This window comes from Lactuca serriola, chromosome 9 (genome assembly GCF_051521515.1).
Source record: "Lactuca serriola cultivar US96UC23 chromosome 9, Lser_US96UC23_V15, whole genome shotgun sequence".
Classification (NCBI taxonomy): domain Eukaryota; kingdom Viridiplantae; phylum Streptophyta; class Magnoliopsida; order Asterales; family Asteraceae; genus Lactuca; species Lactuca serriola.
Genome location: NC_136416.1, coordinates 211,578,163 through 211,601,428, shown reverse-complemented (window position 1 = coordinate 211,601,428; position 23,266 = coordinate 211,578,163). Strand labels below are relative to the sequence as shown.

General features: G+C 35.0%; 1 protein-coding gene across 1 annotated transcript; it reads right to left on the bottom strand.

Annotated features, from left to right (window-relative positions):
• Window positions 1-19,420: 19,420 nt before the first annotated feature.
• On the bottom strand, window positions 19,421-22,214 carry LOC145074514 (mitogen-activated protein kinase kinase kinase 1-like). Its single transcript, XM_079020878.1, has 8 exons — window positions 21,189-22,214; window positions 21,033-21,117; window positions 20,877-20,939; window positions 20,640-20,797; window positions 20,443-20,515; window positions 20,291-20,350; window positions 20,091-20,204; window positions 19,421-19,954 (listed from the first exon to the last, which is right to left on the bottom strand). The coding sequence occupies exons 1-8, from the start codon at window positions 22,154-22,156 to the stop codon at window positions 19,742-19,744; spliced, it is 1,734 nt and encodes a 577-aa protein (XP_078877004.1). The 5' UTR covers window positions 22,157-22,214; the 3' UTR covers window positions 19,421-19,741.
• Window positions 22,215-23,266: the final 1,052 nt, after the last annotated feature.

Genomic DNA, 23,266 nt, shown 5'->3' with positions numbered 1-23,266 from the left:
ACGTTTTAGGTAATTATCCACAGCCAAAACAGGAAGAAAATCGCGAATTATAGCTGTCAGACTCGCTGACTCGTCGAGTCAGGCTTGGACTCGTAGAGTTCACTATGGACTCGGCAAGTCCAGTCGAAAAACCCCCAAAAAATCCAATTTTCAGTCAAATAAGCATCAAATTCACTAACAAACAGCCCTAGGCTCTGATACCACTGATGAGTTGTAAGCAAAACATCAATCCTATGGTGTACATGCAAACCCTAATAGCTTTTGGATCTACTTTGTCTAATGAACATGCAATTGAATATCCAAAGCTATAAACCCTAGATCTATCATATAAGAACTGAAATAAGGGTTTGGTAATTATCTTTGATTGTTATATTGCAATAACAATCAATTCCTTGCTTTGATTGTGTAACGCCTGTGTTTCCGGGCTTGTCATTAATGTTGATATAATAGTCTAGGTTAACCTTTCTAACCCGTTTTGAAATAATAGAAGTGTATTATTTGAGTATTATGTGTTTTGTGCTTAATTGTGTGTCTTAATGTAATTGAGAATAAAAATAAGCGTCAAACTAAAATGTTAGATAAGCTTGATATCTATGGATAATGTTGTAGTAGTTGAAATGAGGTTTCCGAATATATAAAGAAAGCCGAAATCCGAGTTATATCGAAAAAGTTATGACCTATCGAAGTTTCGCGACAGAACCAGCAACGCTAAATGACGTAAAAAGTGAAATTTACGTTAGAGAGATATTTAGCCCTAGTGATCTAAACGAATGTTGTAGATTTCGTTAAACCGAGAGCGTGCATAAAGAGAACACCCAAATTTGACTTCGTATGAGGAAGTTATGATTTTCTGAAGTTTCGACTTAGCAGTATGCAGCCCGAATACTCGATTTGAGACCGAACGGTTTTTAGCCGAAACAATCTAAACGAGAATCGAATATCTCGTTAATTGTAGTGAAACGATAAAAAGATAGGCGAAAACGGACGTCGGATGAAGAAGTAATGAATTTATAACGGAGTTTTCATGTCCCGGCCTACTAAAAATAAATAATAAAAATAAAGTCAAAATTAGCCGACGGAGTCTAAACGAAAGTTGTAGAGCGTAGTCTCACCTACACATGGATATAAAGAACATAAAAAACGAAGTTCATATGAAGAAGATATGAATTTCAGAAGTTTTTAAATGATTAATATTTATTTATTTAATCTTTAATCCGATATTATCCGAAGGGGAGTCACCGGACTTATCCGGGTTACGCCCAGCGTACAGCGAAGCATGACGCACCTCGCACTCGAGTTCTTCGGATACATAAGCAGTGACGATTTCGGAGGAGTACGCCCCGCGTAGAGCATTACACCCAACGTAATGCGAGGCCTCAGCCTCCTATAAAAGGCTTGCGAGGGCAGCCGAGAGTTTTGCTCTTTTTCTCTTCTCTCTCTCTCATTTTGCATCGTTTTACGTGCCAGAAGTATCCCAAAGCCCCGGTATCAATCCCGAGCCCCGAAGATCCCGAGAAGTAAGATTCCCGAGCCGAAGCTCTGCCCGCAAGAAGCCAATTTTTGTGAAGATCTTCCAGATCTACCGAAGAATACTACTTCTACAAGTCGTAGTGCTGTCTGATCATCTTCTGATAAAGTGAGTGTGTAGTTACTTTCTTCTAACGCGTAACTATGAAGTATTTTATACGAAATACGTGTTATGTGTATATTTTGTTGTTATATGTGTGAATGTATATTCACTTTCTTCTATCTCATAGGTATGATTTATTCTCTATGAAATACGTGTTATGTGTGTGTGCCTCATCTGTTATGTGGAATATGTATAGAATGAGAATGCTATACAGGTTTTAAACTATGTATAAAAATATATATTTTTATCTACTAATATGTTGGGTAGAGCATGGGTAGATAGTTGATGTGTGATAAACAGATGAGAGGCCTCGATGTTGTTGTTGTTGATCTAGTTATTCAGCGGAGTATGGATAACGAGCACAGATTCTTTCTAGACAGTCCTGTGGAACACTAGCAGGTTCATAACCTGTAGGTGTTGTGAACGATGTGTTCACCGGTGTACTCTATCCCCCTCATGGTTGCCTTTAGGATATCTATTGTTGAGGAAACCCCTTAGCAGTAATGTCTGTCCCGATGAAAATCCTAGATTAGGTCCCTTGAGATAGATGTTGTTTTAGGGACATAAAGTGAGGATAACGGGAATGGGTAATCGGGTTATTATTGGTTGGTGAAATTAAATATAATTATTTATTGTGGGTTGAAAACCCTATATGCTCACCAGGCTCCCAAGCCTGACCCACTCAGTTTATTCATATTACAGGTAGTGGCGCGAGGGCATAAGATGGATGAATCATCAAGTTGTTTTGTTTACAAGTCTGTATATTTATATATTTGTTGAATCACTTGTAATATTATCGTTTATGCTTTATGGTCTGTATCGGAACATGACATCCCGAGTTTTGATTATATAATGAAAATGCATCTCTTGATGAAATGCTTTGATAAATATTATTTTATCATATTTTGTTTTGGGAACAAATTCCACAACTCTTTTAAATCAAAAGGATTTACTCTGAAATTATTTTAAAAAGCATAAATGAAATCGGTCTTTACTGGCCGTGATTTTGGGGATGTCACAGATTGGCTTCAAAAGCTTAGTGCCTCAAGTGTTGCACCTCTAATGGAGTCACAAACACCACTAAGCGACTAGATAAAGAAGGAGAAGAGAGGAGGTACCCAAAACCGTCTAGAAACCCTAAGGAACCAGTTATATACATTTTTGGGGCCTAAGGGGTCCTTTATATACTTGTGTGGGCTGCTAGGGTTTCAGTCAAAACCCTAATGCACAGCTTAAACTCTAAGCAGCCCATGGAACCTTATGGGTAAGGCCATGGACGAAAATATGATGGGCTCCCATCATAATTTCTTTCATCCTTTGTTCCTTTAGCATTCTTTAGCCCAATAACTTAATTATCCAATAATTGCAGTCTAGTCCCCTATATTTAATTAATCTCTTTTAGCCACAAAATTAATTATCAATTAATTCTTGACTAATATTAATTAAACAATATGATTTCTCCTTTAATATATTATTCTTATAATATATTAATAAATCATAATTAAACCTTTCTCTCCTTAATTCATCCTACATATTGCTATGGTGAAGGCAACCCAAAAGGACCATGCTCATAATCGGGTCAAGTACATACCAAAATAGTTATGGACTTAGACACTAATCCAACAATATTCCAATCATCTGCCTTCAATAAACCCCTAGCTATTGCCACCCTCACTCACATATTATTTCTAAAATCCCTAAATCTAATATCAGCCCTAGACATCATTATTTCATCAAATGGATCGAAAGAGAAATAGCTGATAATTTAGAGTGGTATTTTCCAATCCCTAATTTTTAAATCACACACAAACACCTTCACCATTTTCATCTCAAACCACATACATTCTTTTTTCTCTTTCTCAAGCCCTAATTTCTCTTTCTCTATCTCCCTTTCTAGCGATGGAGGTTTTTTTGAATATGGGATGAAGATTATAGGAAAATGAATGAACCGAGGTTGAAGAACGAGACCAGGAACACAATTGAATCTGGTGTTTCAATTTTAGTACACCACCATTTTTCTCCACTGTGTCGATTAGTGGATCTGGATCTATATCCAAACACTAGCATCATCGATTCTCTCTCTCTCTTTCTCTTTCTCTATCTCTCTCTCTCATTTAGATTTTAACTTAGCTTGCAGGTATAGTTTCCAAGAGATTTTATCGGCACCACATACATGGTCATGGTGATGGTCTTCTTTGACTCCGGTCACCAGATTCACCACTAGGAACATTTTTTATGATTTTCCAGGCAATAATCTCGACTCTCTTCAACTCTTCCTCTTTCCATTACAGTTGTTTGTTTTTGTTACTCAAAATCTCATGATCTAATCTATTTATGTTTTAAATGGAGGTTCTGTTCTAAAATCATATAGTCTATGATTCTTGATTTAGTAGTCACTACAAGAAAAAAGGGTATCAAAGACTGACATAATCAGTCTTCGATGGTCAATAATCAGTCTCTGATGATAATCAGAGACTTATTTAGCTAGTCCCCGAGACCTAGTCTTAGATAGTCGATTTTTTATGTATCTGGGACTGAAAATCAGTCCTTAATTCATCAAAGTATCAAAGACAGAAAATCAGTCTTCGATAATATGTCCTTCAAACTCTAATTTATTTTTCTACAGATCCTCGATTTGATGTCATATCAGTCCCTGATATTATCTTTTAGGGACTGAATATCAGCCTTCCATAATTTATTAGTCAGTCTCCAATGTTTTTCATTGAAATCTCTATTTTGTGTCATATCAGTCTCTTATGCTATCTTTAAAGGACTAAATATTAGTCTTTGATAGTATCAAGTTCAGTCTTCAATATATTTTCAACAAGGCCCCACTTATAACATATTAGTCCTTCATAATATCAAGTTCAGTCTTCAATATATTTTCTCAATGACTGAATATCAGTCTTAAATAAAATTTTATTCAATCCTTAACCTTTTGGGCTTTAATGGCACTTTTTTTACAATATAACATTTAAATTACGAAATTAGCTAAAAAAATTTTATAAACTTAAATGGATTATAATAGAATAAAAAAAACAATTAAAATAATCAGTTCAAAACACAAAAGCATTGCTTAAACTAAAACTTAAATGATCTTACAATAATATTCTCAATATTAATAACAAAAATATATTCCAAAGACTTAATAAGTCTAAACATTATGCTAGTAATTGCTGAAAACACTAAACTATCAAACTAAATAATAGTTCAGGAAGAAACACAAAAGTTGACATGACAATTTCCTTGGCATATTTGCTCCTCTTGTTTATCCAACTTATGAACAATTGCCTATAATATAACCATAACAAATCACATAAAATATGTAAGAATATCACTAATATCACACCACATTAAAGAACAATGACAAAAATAACGACACAGGTTTCAAACTAATTAGACACAAATTAATGTACTAAAATATATAAAAAAAATTGAAGTACATAGATATATTACCTTCCAAAATGATAACAATATCTCCATGTTTGCTCAAACTTATAGTACCTCTTGCAAACCTACAATACAATCAACTAATGATAAACATGTGTAATAACACTAAGCAAACAAACATAAAAGCAACGGTCAAAATTACCTTATTGCAATAAACTCATGATAAACAAACTAGTAGTGCATCATTTCCAAATGAATCCATCTGTAGTATTTGTGTATCTAAATATAAAAGAATCGCAATGGTAAAAGAAACAACTTGTGAAACCTTGGAATAAAAATACTTGTCAAGATACTATGAAACAAAATATGAGTGCTTTTGTTCATAGTCAAGGAAATGGAAGTGTTCGTTTGAGAGTTTTTTTAATACTTGGAAAGATAGTATCAAATTAACTATAATTCTCATCTCGATCTAGAATCTTATACTAACCAACGACGCCTTTGAGAGCATTAAAACAGAGGCAAGTGTCTTAAACTAGCACCGGTCCTTTCACCTAGTCACATACACACATTCCGAATCAGCAAAATGTAACTATCGAAGAACATCAATTGAGATTACTGATTACGAGCGTGTACCTGGTTAGCAGCCAAACGAGCTTTCTCTTTCGCGATATCCTCAGGATCGCCTTGCACATATTTACAACAATAAACTTCACATATTTACAGAAATCATGATTTTTAGAATCGTGGTTTTTAGAATTAAGCTTCACATATTTATAGAAATTGAGATTAATAAACTGACCTGATAAAGACTTGTAGAGTTCATGGTTTTAGACTCTTAGTTGCAAAGTCAATTGAGCCGAGATGGTGAACGACTGAACAGAGATGGCCGGCTGCAAGAGATGACCTGCGATTGAGCGTAAGATACAACTGCAAGAGATAACCGTCGTCTGTAACTCCACCTACTTCTAAGCTCTAATCGATATTTCTGGTTAACCGGTAGTGTGAGGGACGACTGGTCTGTGACGAGAAGAAGAGAGTGACGAGAAGAAGAGAGTTCAGGGGAGAAGAAAGTGTTGGCGTTTTTTTTTTTTTTTTGTAAGATTGAATCGACAAAACCCTAAATGAGACTAGGGTGAAAGTACTTTTTTTTTAATTTACCAATATATATAAAAATTTAGAAAAATACAGGTATGGTACCGGTTTTGTAAAAATGAAAATTGGAAGCCGTAAGTTCGATTTTTTTTAGTAGAGGATAGTCAATTTGAAACATATTTTATAATATTCAAATTAATCTTATAGCAGCAGAATAAAGTCATAAGGTAGATCCGGAATAAAAATGTGGAACAAGAAGCTAAAATTCTTAAAAGCAAACTAATTTAGAGTTGGACTCAAGTACCTGTCGGGGGAAGAGACGGTTGTGAATAGAGGTGACGACTTAGATCAACGACGAAGCGGTTCTAGCGACAAAGAGTGAAGCTCATTGAGGGCAACTGCAACGTGGAAAGCGAGGATCTGCAACGGTGACATGGATCAAGGGTGCGGAAGCGATGAACAAAGGGTTTATGGTATCAAGAACTCATTGATCACTAACAAATACTCCAATCCAGTCATTGATAAGCGTCCCTATAAATCTAAATTGAGGCATGTCGATTAGAGACTAAAATTCAGTCCCCAATAAATATCCTTCTAACTAGTATTTGTGATTAATTCGTCGGTCATTGTATTCGACATGTTAATTAGGATGAAATAAAAAAAAAAACTTTAGTCCATGATAAGTGTCCATTTGAATGTAAAGTAATACATGTCTATTAGAGACTAAAATTTAGTCTCTGATAAGTTTCTTTAAAAATGAAAACCATCGCAAGTCTATCAAGGACTAAAATTCAGTCCCTAAGAGGTTTCTCTCCATAGTAAAAACTAAGTATGTATATAAAAGACTCAAATTCGGTCCCTAATAACATGCCCTACAAATGTAATTTTGTGCAAATATATAAGGGACTGAATTTAGTCACTAATAGGTTTGTTCAGTCTCTAATGATTCACACATTGAAATCAGTCCCCAATACTATCAAGGGCTGATTAATCAGTCCTAAATACATGGTATCTGAGACTGATTAATCAGTCTCTACATTTTTAGTCACAGATGTCCATTTTTCTTGTAGTGAGTGTTCATAATCATCTCCACCTGATGTTTTGCTATTTACAGGTGCATTCATGGTGAAGGGGAATAGAATGCGAAAAGTTTAATCAATGTGACCTTCTTTTTTACTTTGTTTCTTTCAGGCCTCCGGAAAATGAATCCCATCATGTGATGTTTGCAGGTATTTTTTTTCATCTTATGTGTATATGCATCTTGACGGACCATAGACGCCCAAAGAAATCTTGACTTTTTCGTCTATGCTTAAGTATGATTGGTGTCCATTTTTTGGGTAAACATGTTTTACGTTTTTTAATTTTAACAAATTGGAATACATATGAAGTTTTATGACTTTCTTTTTATTTTACTTTGAAACCCTAGAAATGGTCACAATTATAGCAAACCTTCATAAATTGTTCCTTTTATTAATTTTTGGCAGATATGGTTTTCTAGAAACAAATTTTTTCATATGTGTTTTTTATTTGGTTTTCTTTTCGGCTTTACTCTATTTGACTTCAATTTTTTCTTAATGAACTTAATTTTCTTAATATCTTAGATGGTTTTAAGGTTTACTCTGTTTCTGAGGGAAGAAGAGTGGGGTTTGTGGCTTTGTGCAACAATAACCAAGCAAATCAAATCTGGATTCAGAAACCCTTTACTCACAAATATTCTCCTTCGGGTAAATTTATAATATGTCTATGGTTTATCTATTTATTTTGTGTTTTAGTTCTGATTTTGTGAAAATTTCACATTTTGTTGGGTTCTTAAGACTTTGTGCTATGTTGTTATTTTACACCTTTTGGGGGGCTTTCTACATTTCCATTTTACTGAAACTGAAGCTTCTTTACCCCTTTCAAATCCCTCTTTCTATTCCTTATTTATTTGTTGATTATTGTATTGTTTTTTATCATTTTCTAATTTCTTCTCTTTAAGGTTATCTATTTATTTTATATTCATATTAATGTAATGACAAAGATGACATTTGGAGACTGTAACCCATGAGATGTGTGTCGTGCTTTAGCCATGGCAACGTCTGCATCTGCAGCAGAAAAAAACAAAAGAAAGTTGATGCTTCAAACACTTAGTATTACGAATGGAATGCTTTTGCCTTGGCAACAAATTACTCATATTTTTCAAATCACATAAAAACACAAGAAAAAAACATGAAGAGATTAAGTAGCAATTTATTTTTATGGATTATTCTTGTGTTTTTTTTAGAATTCAACTATTATATCAAATATTTAGCTTTGAAAAATAATTTTGTTTATTTATCATGTATGGATATTTGGAGTATAATTTTGTTTATTTATCATGTATGGATATTTGGAGTTTATTTAATATTTATTTGGTGTTTTATAATAAAGTATGTATGTGCTTTTTACATTTCTAGGTTTCTAGAACTTGAATTACTGTTTGATTTTCAGGTGAAAACTTGAGTTACTGTTTGATTTCCATTCGGTATTTCATAGGTTCCCATCAAGATGTTTCTTACTTGTTCTTTAATTTATTGTAAACATTATTATGTTAATAAATTAAAATAATAATTGATATTTTAAAAATGAAGCTACGTCAAATGTGTAAGCAATTTATATTTATTTTTAAAACCTAAACAAATCTTTGGTTAGATTCTTTTGGCCGTGCATGTCAATATACAGTGTATGATTTTTTTTTTTTGGCAGTAGAACACGTAAAAGATCAAATGTATGATCTGGATTTTTGTTGGTCCAATAGATATATGTATTTGTGTGACAACCCGATATTTCAACTCTATGTAATGACCTAAAAAGTCAAGTATTGTAACCACTTTTGATATAATGAAATTAACTTCGAAAATAAAATGTCCAAAACTCTCAAATTTTTTACCTACTATGTTAGATGACATTAAACCGTGATTGTACGTAAAAAGAACGCCTAAATCTGACTTCGTATAATGAAGTTATGATTTTTTTTCCGAGTTCGGCTTAGCGACAGACAGCTAAAAACTCGAAACGGAGATCGAGCGGCTTTTGGCCGGAATGACGTAAATGAGAATCGAAGGTCTCGACAATGGTTTTGCAGCGGTAAAAAGTCTGGCAAAAACAGACGTCAGATAATGAAGTTATGAATTTCTAACGAAATTTTCTTACCGCGACCTTTTAAAAATAAATAATAAAAATAATTTCAAAATTTGCCGACGGAATCTAAACGAAAGTTGTAGAGCGTAGCCTCACCTACGCGTGGATATAAAGAACGTCGAAAATGTAGTTCGTATGAAGAAGAAATGAATTTTTGAAGTTTATTAAATAAATAAAATATAAATTTTATTATTTAATCTCGGCATTATCCAAAGGAGGAGTCACCAGGTCGATCCGAGTTACGCCCAGCGTACTCGAGGACTAGGCCTCGGATCGTCCATGTCACCCCTATGCGAGGCTATGCCCTGTCCCATCCGAAGCTCCGAGGCAGTCGAGGAAGCGGTGACGCATGACGCACGCGTACGCCCAGCGTACCGAGGCGGTTCCCATCCCCTATAAAAGGGATGCGAGGGTTCCGAAGAAATGGCTCAATTTCTCTCAACTTTCTTGTGTTCTTGCCTCGTTTTCCGTGCACGTGCTATCCCGAAGCCCCGGTTTCCTTGCTCAAGTCCCGAAGGTCGTTTGTGCTCCCGAGATTCCCAAGAATCCCGAGAAAATCCGCTTTCTCGAGTCGAAATTCTACTCGGTTTTCATCTCGCCTTTTTCAATCTTTCAATTGAGTTCATACCCTTATAATCCACACTTTTAAATGTTTTATAAATGCTTTTATATGCTTTTAAGGGGGGAAATACAAGTAAAACACACGATTATCATCGTGTGTTATATAAAGTTTAATTATACACTTTTTATCAACGGAATCATATGTGATTTATAACTATTATAGGGAAACTTTCGTATGCAAAATATATCATGATAACATCATATCTTTTGTAATGAAAAATGTTGTTATATATGTATAAATCAAACACTCTGCTTATACTGTATGTATATGTGTCCATCTTAGGCACTACAAAAATTATATTTTTCATAACAAGTGAGCATTTCACTAGGGATTACTATACAAACGAGACACACTTTTAGAAAACTATAATAAGTATAGTTTTATGAGAACATCACGAACTCTTACATACTAGAAACACTATTTCAAGAAGTTACTTTCACATACAAGAACAAACGAACATTTTCACACGTAAATCTGTTTTATACTAAGTTTTGTGATACATTAACTTCACGTACGTTCGAGTACACATTTCAAGTCCTATATTATATACCAGAATCCCTTGGAGGGGGAGCATGGTGTTTGTGTATAGATCTATACGGGATTGACAACCCCGCGCCTTGACTGTTAGCTACAGTACACTATTTGGGGTGACAAACGTCAGAACATTCCAACGCCTGAAGAACGTTGTGTATAGGCATTTCTAGTCAATAACATGGTTATAAAACTCACATGGAGTATTAAAAATACATTGATTTACGGGGTTTTTCAGACGTATTGGCAATTTTATACGTACATAAATTTTCTAGAAACAAACATTGGTCTTGATAGAAGGCTACATTTATGCTAGTAGAAAATATGGGATTTTCTAGGAACAAACAAACAAAAACAAAACATTTCATTTCATAAAAACGTTGTCATTTAATACTTATGAAACTCACCAGCTTAAATGCTGATCTACTCTTTCAAAACTACTTGTATGTCCCAGGGATTCAGTAATTACAGGTAAAAAACAGCTTTTCACTACTAGAAAAAAGGCCTTTTATGACGCTCATTGTGCGTCGTAAAACGCTCAGACGACGCGCAAATGCGCGTCAGGGAAGGCCCTATCATAACGAGAGACGACGCGCTTTTGCGCGTCGTCTATAAACGACGCACATTTACAACACGCAATGCGTATCATTAAAGCAGCTGTCAAGAAAGGCCATGTCATAAATGAAGATGACACACATTTTGCGTATCGTGATTTTAAATTTTTTTTTAAAAAAATTATTTATAGATTTACTAATTTTCAAATTAAATTTACATTTCATGTCTCATAATAGAAAATAAAATATCATATATAAAAAATACAATCCATTGCACAAAAGCTAATGTCATACAAATAATCATTCCAATAGTAGACAAATGTAATACATCAAATGTAAAAGAGATAAAAGTCATCAACAAATAATAGTTGAAGTACAAGAACTTGTTGCCCACCTTCACAACATCCGAGCTACTTTGCTTGACAATATGCACATCAACAAGACCTACAAATTTGAATAATACCACCATTAGATTCATATAAACCAATCTATTAAAAACAAATCTTTGATTATAAGCAGAAAAATTCAAAGTTTAAAAGTCAACTAGTGGGGAAAAGTTCAAGCCTCATAGTTGTCTCCTAGATGATCCCTTGTGTTATTTCCTGGCCAAGGTATTCCATCCTGTAAAATACAACCTTCATCAGGGACTTTCTGACCTTTTGCAACAAGACCATTTACATGAATTTTAAAGATTAGATAACTGATTTGAAGCATCATTTTGAATGATAAAAAAAAGATAACGATTAACGAACCCAACCCTTATAGTACATTAAGAGGAAGGAGTTCCAAGCCAATCAGGTGGAGTTCTAAAAGTCAAAGGCAGATGACCTAAAAAAAGATAAACTTTTTACTAAAAAAAGAAAAGGAGAATGAAAAAAGATAAGGAATTAAGAGACTACTGACCTCAAGATATACAACATATACAAATTTTAGACCTTCTTTGGTTGCAGAAACAAGCTTCTTCCCCTCAAACTCCTTCAACTGACCATCCTGCTTCTGTTTCTCATCTTCACTCTCATCAAGTTTTAGATCTCAATCGCCACTGTTCCACTCGCAGCTGTTGTAAATGTATCCCATCTCTGTCATCATGAACACAATTATCAGACAATATATCAAATGTTTGTATTTAATAAGCTATGTAATACGACCTAATAAGCTATGCAACACAAATTTGTTAAAAGTTGGGACTTAATGGGGACAATCTAATTTTCTTGCTTTTTTCTATTAAGTTGTTCTTTTTGTATTAAATAATAACAAAATACCCATATATTAGGTCATGTTCCTATGAAGTCCTTAAGATAACAAAAGAAGTAGCAACATACTTGTCTAAACATACACTAATAAATGAAATGATAAACTACAATTTAGGAACAAATAAAGCATATATACTTACAGAAAGCTGGTTGTCAACCAGTCAGGTCATTGTTGAATTAAACCAAGAGCACGTATCCACTGTTGTTCCAACATGCATAACCTTATATATCCTAAAAGACATATATGCGAAACGACTATATAAGGATCTGAATAATATTATCAGAAATAAATTAACCATGAATATACCTGAAGCTTGTTAATGATATCTGGAATTACTTCTTTAGATGCTTTCTTACAATCCTGCAATGAGGAGTCCCTATATGCCTGGTGAAAGTTCAACATACATAGCAAAAAGATAAGATGCTGATTCCGATCCGGATTTTCTGCCACGTTTGGAGGATTTAGAGATTCCGGTTTCTAAGAACATAAGATGTTGATTCTGATCCGGATTTTCTGCCACATTTGGAGGATTTAGTGATTCCAATGCAACTCATTTGTCCACTACTAACCTCAAGAAGCATTGTAGCTACTGAAGTGACTTGTCATAAGCAGGATCAGAACAAAACATCTGCAGCAATAACTTATTGTTTTTATACTTCTTTAAAAAAATCTATCATTTTCTCAGAACCAAAATAAAAATTAATAATAATAAATAAAAGTTTACCTTGATACTTTTATGAATTCAATCCAAGGCCATGTTACCAAAATCTTTAAGCATCCCGGTGATGAATTTATGCATTAAAAATTATAAGTTTCTATCAAAAGTATCCAAACTTTCACATAATGATAATATTAAATATTCACCAAATGTCTTAAATACCCTTTGATAACGATGAAAAAAAGGCTTATAATTATCAGACTTGGAATTTATAGGAAATGTACCTCATAGACAGTCATATCTTTGCAAAAAGAGGCTACTGAACTTTTGGAATTGTCATCAGCTACCAACTCTTCGTTACTAATGACAGTTTTACCCCCATCAGAAATGCTATCCACCAGTGTATATAAGTGGTTGTTAGGGTCATTGTTGGAAGATTCTTAAACAATACCTTACACCAGTAAAAAGAGTGTTAAGTGATTAGAAATAAATCTTTATACTATTAAAAAATAACAAATGAACAAACCTACACCAGTAAATTCTTCTTTCTATTTAAAAAAGTTATCAAATTTATTCAATTATGTTATCAATCAGTCGCCTTCATAACATGAGAGCATTTTTTGATACCCTTCCTGTGCGCAATTTTCTAAGTTCATTTGATATTGCATCAATTGATGCATCCATCTCAAAGATAGCAGTTGACTGAATAATTGGCCCAATATTCACAATTTCAATTCTGCATCAAAGTCCATTTTATTTGACATCTGTTAGTCAATAGACAAAAAATATGGACATAATTACATGAATATTCCATTCAATGACATAAAAAAACAAGCTAAGGTCATCAAATATGATTATAAGCATAGAACTTTTTAGGGCACACTGACCATAACTGAACTACTAATGGCAGGATCATTACCTTGGTCAGATCTTCAACCATAGATGTTGCCTTGGTGTACTCTCCCAATTCTGTTAAGATTACTGCTACCCCCTGTAAAACCACTTAGATAGTATTTGGAAGTTGTCTCATGTGAAGAAACAAATTATAAGATGAAATCAGGGTCAATGAACATTTGTTTTCTTGCTTATGGAAGTAGATTTTGGCGATTTATATGTGATTACCTAACATACTCATGACCCCAGCCAGGAACCAATATCACCTTCAGAACCCAACAAGCGATACTTTAAACTTGCCATATGTAACAAAATGTCAAAAGTACCCTTCTTGCATAATGTAGTAAAAGCAAGAACATCAACATGTACCTATACAGCTAAACTCATCAACAAATACATGATCCTTAGGAGAGGAATCATCAAAAAACGGATTTATTGTAGTCAAAGCATATCCATGGATTTCATCAAAAAACAAATACACTTACCCTGTTTGCGAAAGTCACCTCCATTTTTTGATTAATTGATGAGATTACGTACGCCTCTGCAAATAAGATGTATCTTCACCAACAAACGTCTCCAAGAAACTAGAAGTGGAAGGCGACCATACAGGTACAATACCCCCATCTCTTTCCCTCGAACTTGAACTCGAACTGTTGGAAGAATTCGCCGGCAAATCATCCGAAATTCTCAATGCCCTCGTAATATCAATCGGTGGCTGCATATTACCCGTTCTCACCGTTTGACCATCTCCATCTCCATCTCCATCTCCGCCTTGATTAATCGGAACCTAAAATTTCCAATTTCTGAAGACGATTCCTCTTCCCCTCCCCTAAACAACGACGTCGTCATACTCGGAACCATTTGGTCTTCATAATGACAGATTGTGGTGGTCGTAGGGTTTGTCCTCAGCGTATTCTCATCCATCTCCATCTCCATATCTTGAGGGAAAGCATTCGGAGCAGTTTACGACGAGTCTCCAAGCCCTCCTTCTATCCCGTTTTCCAGAATCCCTCGAGAAGACGCTTCATGCTGCCACATTTGAGTAAGCGCTTCTTGTAATCAGGCTTTTGCCTCATCTATTTTCACAATCGGGTGAGGGTAGTTGGATCCGAGCTTGATTATGACGGCTTGAAGGTCGTATTCCGGTGTTATGAAGCAGAGGATGTTGGTTCCTGGAATCAGCAAAAGTCAGGAATTCGTGATGGCGAAGAGATTTGGTGATGGTGCGAGTTTGTTGTGGGAGAAAAGAGGAGCGATGAGTATACTAGGGTTTTTTTGGGGTATCTGAGTAAGAGAGAGAAGAACGATGGAAAGAAGGTAATAACATGGCGGGCCTTTCAAACTTTTCGGAATTTCATTTCCCAACAAGAAGTGAGCCCGCATTTCATTAAAAAAATACAAAGCGACATACTTAAAGGACGCGCATCTTATGTTATGTGCCCTCCGTGTTTTTTTATTTTTTCAATGTGACACTTATTTTAGGGCGTGTAAAAATACGTGCCCTAAATGCTTCTAATTTTTGGACAGCTGACATTATTTGTAGGGCACACACTATTGCGTATCATAAAACAGCGTGTGTCATTGTTCGCGCGTCGTAAAAGGCTATTTTTCTAGTAGTGTTTGAAGAATGGACGTTGCGGCGCCAGTTTAAATTCATATTTTGGCATCATATTGTAATTGGTTTTGAACATGTATCTTTTAACAATGTAAACTTTCAATTATATGTATGATGGTTATATTGCTTTCTTTACTATGTATTCTATTGTTACGTTACCACATGAAATCATCCGCCCCCGAACGTATCCGTCATTCCGGTTTGGGGGTGTGACAATTTGATATTTTCATATGAATAAAAAGGTAGGAAATATATATGTCAAACGCAAATTATATAAGTGTATATATTTTAAAGAACTTTTTGGGTCATAAGTTTAAGCTTTTAGTGAAAAATTATTTTAGTAGTTCATTTTTTGTGACTATAATAAAAATAATTACGTGAGAGATTGGGGCATAAGATAATATTGAAGGATGATGATAATGTTGTTAATAACTATCACGCTTGCATGCTTCCTTAGCGATAATAAACCTTATGTCGAAACAAAAATATCCCTTTCTTTTTAAACCGTAGACCTTATGTCCAAACAAAAATATCCGTCCAACCCTCGCCCCCACCAAACCGATAATAATTCCCGAAAATAAATTATTCTTCAAAACATCAACATATTTTATTTTTGGCATAAAATAACAAGTGCTTTTGTTTTTAGCATAAAGACAACGTATTTTTAATTTTATCCCAAAGTCGCATTATATTTATATTTTTTAAACAAAAACAACATATTTACATTTGTTACCCTCATCCAAAACCATTATCATCAAAATGAAACTATTCGTTGAAAAAAACAATTCACCACCTTTGAACGATGCCTATCACGTTGCAGTTAACAACATACTTTTCCTTTTATCCAGAAACAACGTCCTGCAAAAAGAAAACTAATTACCGAAAAAAAAATAATCATTCAAAAGGCTGAAACAAATTATCTGACACGAAAATAAAACTAATCGCCGCATGAAAAACATACACTGAAAGGAATTATCTCGCGTCGCCGCATCGCGCGGGTATCCTACTATTATGTGTGTGTGTGTGTGTATATATATATATATATATCCCCTCCCCCCTCTCTCTCCCAAAACACATAACACCACCTTTATTGAAATCAATAGACAAAATTGCAAAAATGGTCCTTATGGTATGCAAATTTTTGGGGTTCTAGTCCAAACCCCATGTTTTTTGGATCTTTGCTCCTTTTGGAGTGGTTTGTATGTGGAATTGGTCCTTGGACTTAACTCCCGTTAAATATGATCTGTTAACCCCCCCTCATGTGCCTCACACGTGAGGGTAAATCCGTCATTTCATATGTAAGGGACTATTTTTGCATAACCGAGTTGAAGATACGTTCTTCATTCATATATTCATCTTTTAGAAACAAAAATTCATGGTCCAATTTTAAAAGAAACACACATACACCCGAAAAACATATTCAACACACAACACATCGATTCAACAAACTGCACACACTGATTCAACTTGTTATGAGTTTTCACACACTGATGAACTTGATTCAACACACACACACGCACACGTTGATGAAACCAAATATCAAACACCATACCGACCTGTTGCACCTACGATCATACACATCACCCCATTCTTTCACCTTCATCTCCCAACAGTTCCCCACCCCTGTACAAACCACTTTTGCAATCGATTTTTTCAGATACAAAAAGGGGAAACATCACCGATATGACCTAAAATCAAAATCAAACATATAATAAAACCTATTGCAGAGTCCGTGATTTCCCCACCCATATTAGTCAGTCTCCAATTATAGAAGCACAATGCTCTAGCACATGCACCAGTAATGGCATCATTACCTGCTCCTACAAAATGTCCTGGATTGAGCATCGTTTCCCCTTCTCTGTTCAAGCTCAAAAAAACGTAACCAAAAACTTCTCTAATGAACACGAACTGGGTCGTAGTGGATTTAGGGTTTGTTTACAAGATTCAAGAACATGAGAGAAAATAGTGAGTTCATGTGAGGATTTAGGGCAAAGAATGGAAAGAGCAGGCGTATTGGCGACGATGAGAGGGAAAATGGGTTGGGGCAAAGAAGGGAAGGAGCAGACAACGATGGTGCGAGAGGAGGAAACAAACGGTAGTACGCACGCCCCTTCCTCACTTTACAATCAATACTTGGAAAATGAGGATAATTCGATTGAGCACCGGAGGATTTCTTATTTGATATGGATGTAGAAATCATGAATTTCTTTTTTGTGTGCTTCTAATCATCAAATCTTTTATGAAAGAAGGGGAATATTGGTTATTGTTTAATTGGGTTTGTGTATAGAGAGAGAGAGAGAGAGAGGTAAATGCCAAATAAGCCAAAAAACAGGTTATGTAAAAATAGTCCCTTAAATATGAAATGACGGATTTACCCTCACGTGTGAGGCACATGAGGGGGGGTTAACAGATCCTATTTAACGGGAGTTAAGTCCAGGGACCAATTCCACATACAAACCACTCCAAAAAAACCAAGAATCCAAAAAACATGAAGTTTGGACTAAAACGTCAAAATTTTGCACACCACAGGACCATTTTTGCAATTTTGTCAAATCAATATCTCTTTCTCCTCCACCTTCTCATCATCATTCTCGTGGGTTCGAATTTTTAGATGAATGTTAAGAAATAAAGGTACAACCCACTAAAGCATTAGGATTTTTCAGTCTCATAACTACAACCTACGATTGGTAAATAAGAAATCGAGTTTGAGCTTTCATCTTCACCCTTGTTTTCCAGAATCTAAAATCTTAAATCACCTCCATTGACCCATCTCCTGCTTCCTTTCATCTTCTTCCTTATTTCACTCACTCCTCTTCACAAACAAAACATTCATCCAAAGTTATCAAGTTGAAATCGTTTCAAGCCCTAATATTGATGATTCTTGGGAGGGATTTTCTCATTTTCATGGCTGTAGATGGATTTGATGAATTGTGTGGATGAAAGATGAGAAGAAGGAGCAACAGTACGTAGATGATGAAGATTGAGAGGATTCACCATTAAATCGACGACGGAGATGGAGAGGTTTCATCTTATTCTTTGCAGATTTGATTTCATCACTAAATAATTGCAGAATTTTTGTTGACATTGAGAATCGAAGTGGGTTTTGGGGGGAGAAGAAACCATTGAAGCATTATCAGTTAATATGGGAAGAAATCATCTCACCACCATCATCATCCTTGCTCCACCATCTCACCAGTCGAGAAACTTGGCCTTGGGTTGGACGAGTAATCAAGGGTTTCAGATGCTTCAGTGGTTCTCAAATCTGATTTCAAGATGTAAAAACATGATGGAAAGGGAAAGCTTCGGTGGTTCTCAAATCTGATTTCAAGATGTAAAAACATGATGGAAAGGGAAAGCTTCGGTGGTTCTCAAATCTGATTTCAAGATGTAAAAACATGATGGAAAGGGAAAGCTTCGGTGGTTCTCAAATCTGATTTCAAGATGTAAAAACATGATGGAAATGGAAAGGTCAATGAGAGGATGTTGGAGTTGAGTGATTGGTGGTGGCGTTGGTTTACCGACGGAGGTGGGTTAGTGTGGTGAATTGTAGGGAGGGTGAGACGAAGGCAACGAGAGAGAGAATTTTTATATATTAAATAATTATATTTAATTTAAAAAAAAAATGAAAACATTTATAATGGTCAGCACTGAAATGATGAAAATGTAAATCATAAATGGTGATGGGGTAGTGAAATATGTGGTTTTGAAATTTCAAAAATGTTATTTAGTTAACGGACAGAGTTAGTAATAAAGAATAATCTTCAAAAGTTCTGAAAGCATAGATACCATTTATGATATTTTTAAACCAAAAGACTAAACTTCAGATCTAAAAAAAACTACGGGACCATTTATTTTTTTCTTTTTTGAAACACAAATCCAACTACTACTGGAAACTATTTATAAAGAGTTTGTAATATCTCTCATTACTCATTAGTTGTCGACTACTTTGTGATTTCTATCATTAGTTATGATAAAGTTCGATTTCTATCATTAGTTATGATAAAGTTCAACACGGAGAACACACAAAAAGATAGAATCCTTCGCAATTTATCTCATTAGTTTACTACTTTCTTATTTCATAAAACAATGTGAATGACTCCCCCATCTACCCAAAAAAAAAAAAAACCATAACTACCAAACACAATCACTATTTACAAGATACCACTACAAAACGAATTGTTTTTCCAGCATTCTCTGATCTGTCACAGCTCAATCCAATAAGAATCATGTAAGATGTACATCAGATGCACAACCATCTAGGTCTAGCTAGTGGGCTGACTTAAAGCCCAATACCCAATATGGTTGTTGAGACAATAACCCTTGACCATTTCTGCAAATATGCTCAAGGTAATCGGGCCCCACATAGTGGAGAAACAGGGCTTAAGTTCATGCACACTGCACTCTTCACAAATGAGTGATTCAATAATTGGAAAGCAGTAGGCCGATTGTTTGGGTTAACTTGTAAGCATTGAAGTATGAAATCCCGGGCCTCTTCAGACAATGTTTTAGGAATGGAAGGTAGTTCGCCTCTACCAATTCTGAATAATGCTTGCATCTACAATAACATAAACTTGGTTAAAAAAAAAAGTAAAAAGAAGAAATATTTGCTAAATATATATAATTCAATTATTTTGAAAGGACTATATAGATTAAAAAAAAAAAGGAAATATTGATGTGAGTGTTGTATGTACCCCTTCTAAGTGGGAGTATGGAACTCGACTTGTTAGCATCTCCAACACAGTACACCCGAGACTCCATATATCGGCTGCAGGTCCATATCCCTTGTTTTTTCGATTATTAACAACCTGGGATGCACAACAAAATTGTTTCAGACACAGACACAGACACAGACACAGACAGCAGACATATGTTATCAAGAGATAGAAATAACCTCGGGTGCCATCCAATATGGAGTCCCCTTGCAAGATTTGATGTCATTTAATTTCGTCGCCTATGATAAAAAAAAGGTGTTAAATATAGTAGATATATTTATATATACTCATAGAGAAAAAAATAAAATAAATGACTATATGTGGCATTTACCTTTGCCAACCCGAAATCTGCAAGCTTTACAGATCCGCTAACATCGACCAATATATTAGCACATTTTATATCCCTGAAAGATTAATATGAAATTTATATATATATATATATATATATATATATATATATATATATATATATATATATATATATATATATATATATCTATATCTTTTAGAAGGAGCATGAAGTTTTACCTATGTACTACATTTCGGTCATGAAGATAACTCAAACCACTCAAAATCTGCCTTGTGTATGTAGACACTTGGGAATCCCGCAAGTGATACTTTTGATAAAGATTTGCTAAAGAACCTTTGGGTACAAGTTCAAGAAAGATGTATAGTTTTCCATCATCCTGAAACACCATCATGTTTTTAGGGTTTAAATGCTTCAAATAGCAAACTAGTTTCATTGATAAGAAATAAGAAGCATACCTTATCTGTCCCAAGGTATCGAACTATGTTATCATGTTGGAATTGACTTAATAAAAATATCTCCTGAAACAATGTGGAATATGAAAACAACTCAATGTGCAGCAAATCAAGGGTCAATGATTATGTAAACCATAAATTATGGTTTTTATAAATCACCTGTTCAAGTTGAAGAATGCTCTGCTGTCCTTGGGTTCCTTGATCAAGCAAGGAAACCTCCTTCACTGCAAAAAAGAATCCATACCTGCAAATAAACGTATAAGTTCCTCTCAGGAACTGGAAAGTGAAGATGGAATAGAGAATTGCATTACTTACTCATTGAAGCCTTCATAAACAGTTCCAAACGACCCACTTCCAAGAAAATCGCCCTTCTGCCAGTTTTTGATATTGAACCTCACAGATCCATTTGGTGAAACAAAAAAATCGAGTTCAGGGGTTGCAGTAGAGCAAACATCATCCTCACAATCGGTTGTATCCAAGATAGATTGAGGAAGAATGGATCTTAATGTCATCGTCCCACTTGGCACTGCATTTTTAGCAGCCGGAGGTTTTACATACGCCGCCGTATCTTCAGTTAATGAGCTGATAACTGGAGCAAAACGACGAACCGAAACCCCACCGGAACCAGGATTATCGACAATCACTCGTGGCATAGCAGGAGGACGAGCAAGTAACGGCGGTCGGACACCCTTGATTCTACCTTTACCATTACCTTCCGAACACTCGTTTACACGCTTGATCTCACTGATTCCAGTTCCGATCACAGCATCGCCGCCACCATTTCTACCTCCATTGTCCACCAAAACCCTAACTTCATCCGCCTTTGTTAATCGCAAATATCCAATATCAAGCTGGACCTCGTCGCAATTAACCGTGGCTGGAGATTCAAAACCCTCCGAGAAATCACTCCTTGGAGATTGATTGGTTGAATCCGGAGTAAAACAACCAAATCTAGAACCAATGAAATAATTACTACCCGTTGGAGAGAAAGCTTTGTGAGCTTCCCAATCAGCAGCCGGAATTGCAAAATCTTCCGGCCCAGACAGCCCTAGAGACCGGCAAATCAGGTCGACCTCGCCTTCATTTCCTTCAACCCGGTGACTAATTCCATCCGATAACAAACGAATATCAAGTGATTGAGTTCGATGAGCTGATTGAATATCAAACAAGGGCGAAGACGAAGAAGAAGATGATGAGGTCGATGTAGAAGCGTCATAATCGACATTTTTGAATGCATTTCTTCGTTCAAGCCTCCGCCCTAATTGCTTTTGCTTCGTGTACATGTTCTTGTTTCTCTGTTTCTCCGTCGAGAGCTCGCGGTGGCCAGCAATGGATAACGTCTGCGCTAAAATGGTTGACTTTTTTTCTCGTCAAAGTATTATTTATACAAAGCGATTCTACAAAAACTGCCCCTTACGTTTTCAAAGTTGCAAGTTTTAACCCTTGAATTAGATATATGCCTTTTATTAGGTCTTGTAAGAGGTTGGATCCCACTCGGTCATTTTACTATTTTAGGGTGTTTGATACTTAGCAGTTAGCAGCCTTTGATTCGATATTGACTCCTTTGACATATTTCTTACTCAATCAAATTCAGAATTTTGTCTGACTAAGTCATTATTGATTCAATCAACGACTATCAACCATTTATATATATATATATATATATATATATATATATATATATATATATATATATTTAAAAAAAACATTTATTAATTAGATTCTTTAAATTAAAAAAATATATATAACTTTTTATTTACATGTAATTTCAACATTATTTTGTCATAATCATTGTAATATATTAATAACATGGATTATTATTTTTATATCTATAAAGTTATTGATTTGCATGTCAAATACTATTTTACATTAATTCAACCATGAAATGACCATGTGACTTTCATTGACTTGAAGATGAATCTTGAACTACAATTGGTAAAATATGGTATAATCAAATGATTAACGAAGTGTGAGGGTGGTATATGAAAAATACCTATAACATGTGGGGACTTGAATGCAATTTTGTTCCTATTCGAATACCACGGGCGTTTTTTTAACGTCAAATAACTGGCTTGATAACGACTAAAGGTTCTCCAATGAAGATATCAAATAAATTAAGGAAGTGATGCCACGTGGAGCACACTTGAGACTAGAGGATTATGCATGCTGCCAAATGGCAACAGCCAAAAAAACTTTTGTGGGCCACGTTAGTGTTCGCCTGTTGGGGTTCCACAGCCCATTAATAATATCAAACCCATTAGGTTACTATCTAATACAGTAATTGATTATCTTTTTAATTATAGAAGAATATTATCTTATTTAGAGTAAATTACGGATTTGGTCTTTGTGGTTTGTTTCACAATCGATCATTAAATTTGTTTGACCTCTTTAAA

Bases quoted from the DNA above. Each gene is read 5' to 3' on its own strand.
- LOC145074514 (XM_079020878.1), bottom strand. From the start codon at position 22,156: ATGTACACGAAGCAAAAGCAATTAGGGCGGAGGCTTGAACGAAGAAAT. The intron at 20,516-20,639 runs GTAAAACTTCAT...TTAATCTTTCAG, and splicing joins GACCGAAATGTAGTACATAG to GGATATAAAATGTGCTAATA. The intron at 19,955-20,090 runs GTACATACAACA...ATGTTATTGTAG, and splicing joins CATACTCCCACTTAGAAGGG to ATGCAAGCATTATTCAGAAT.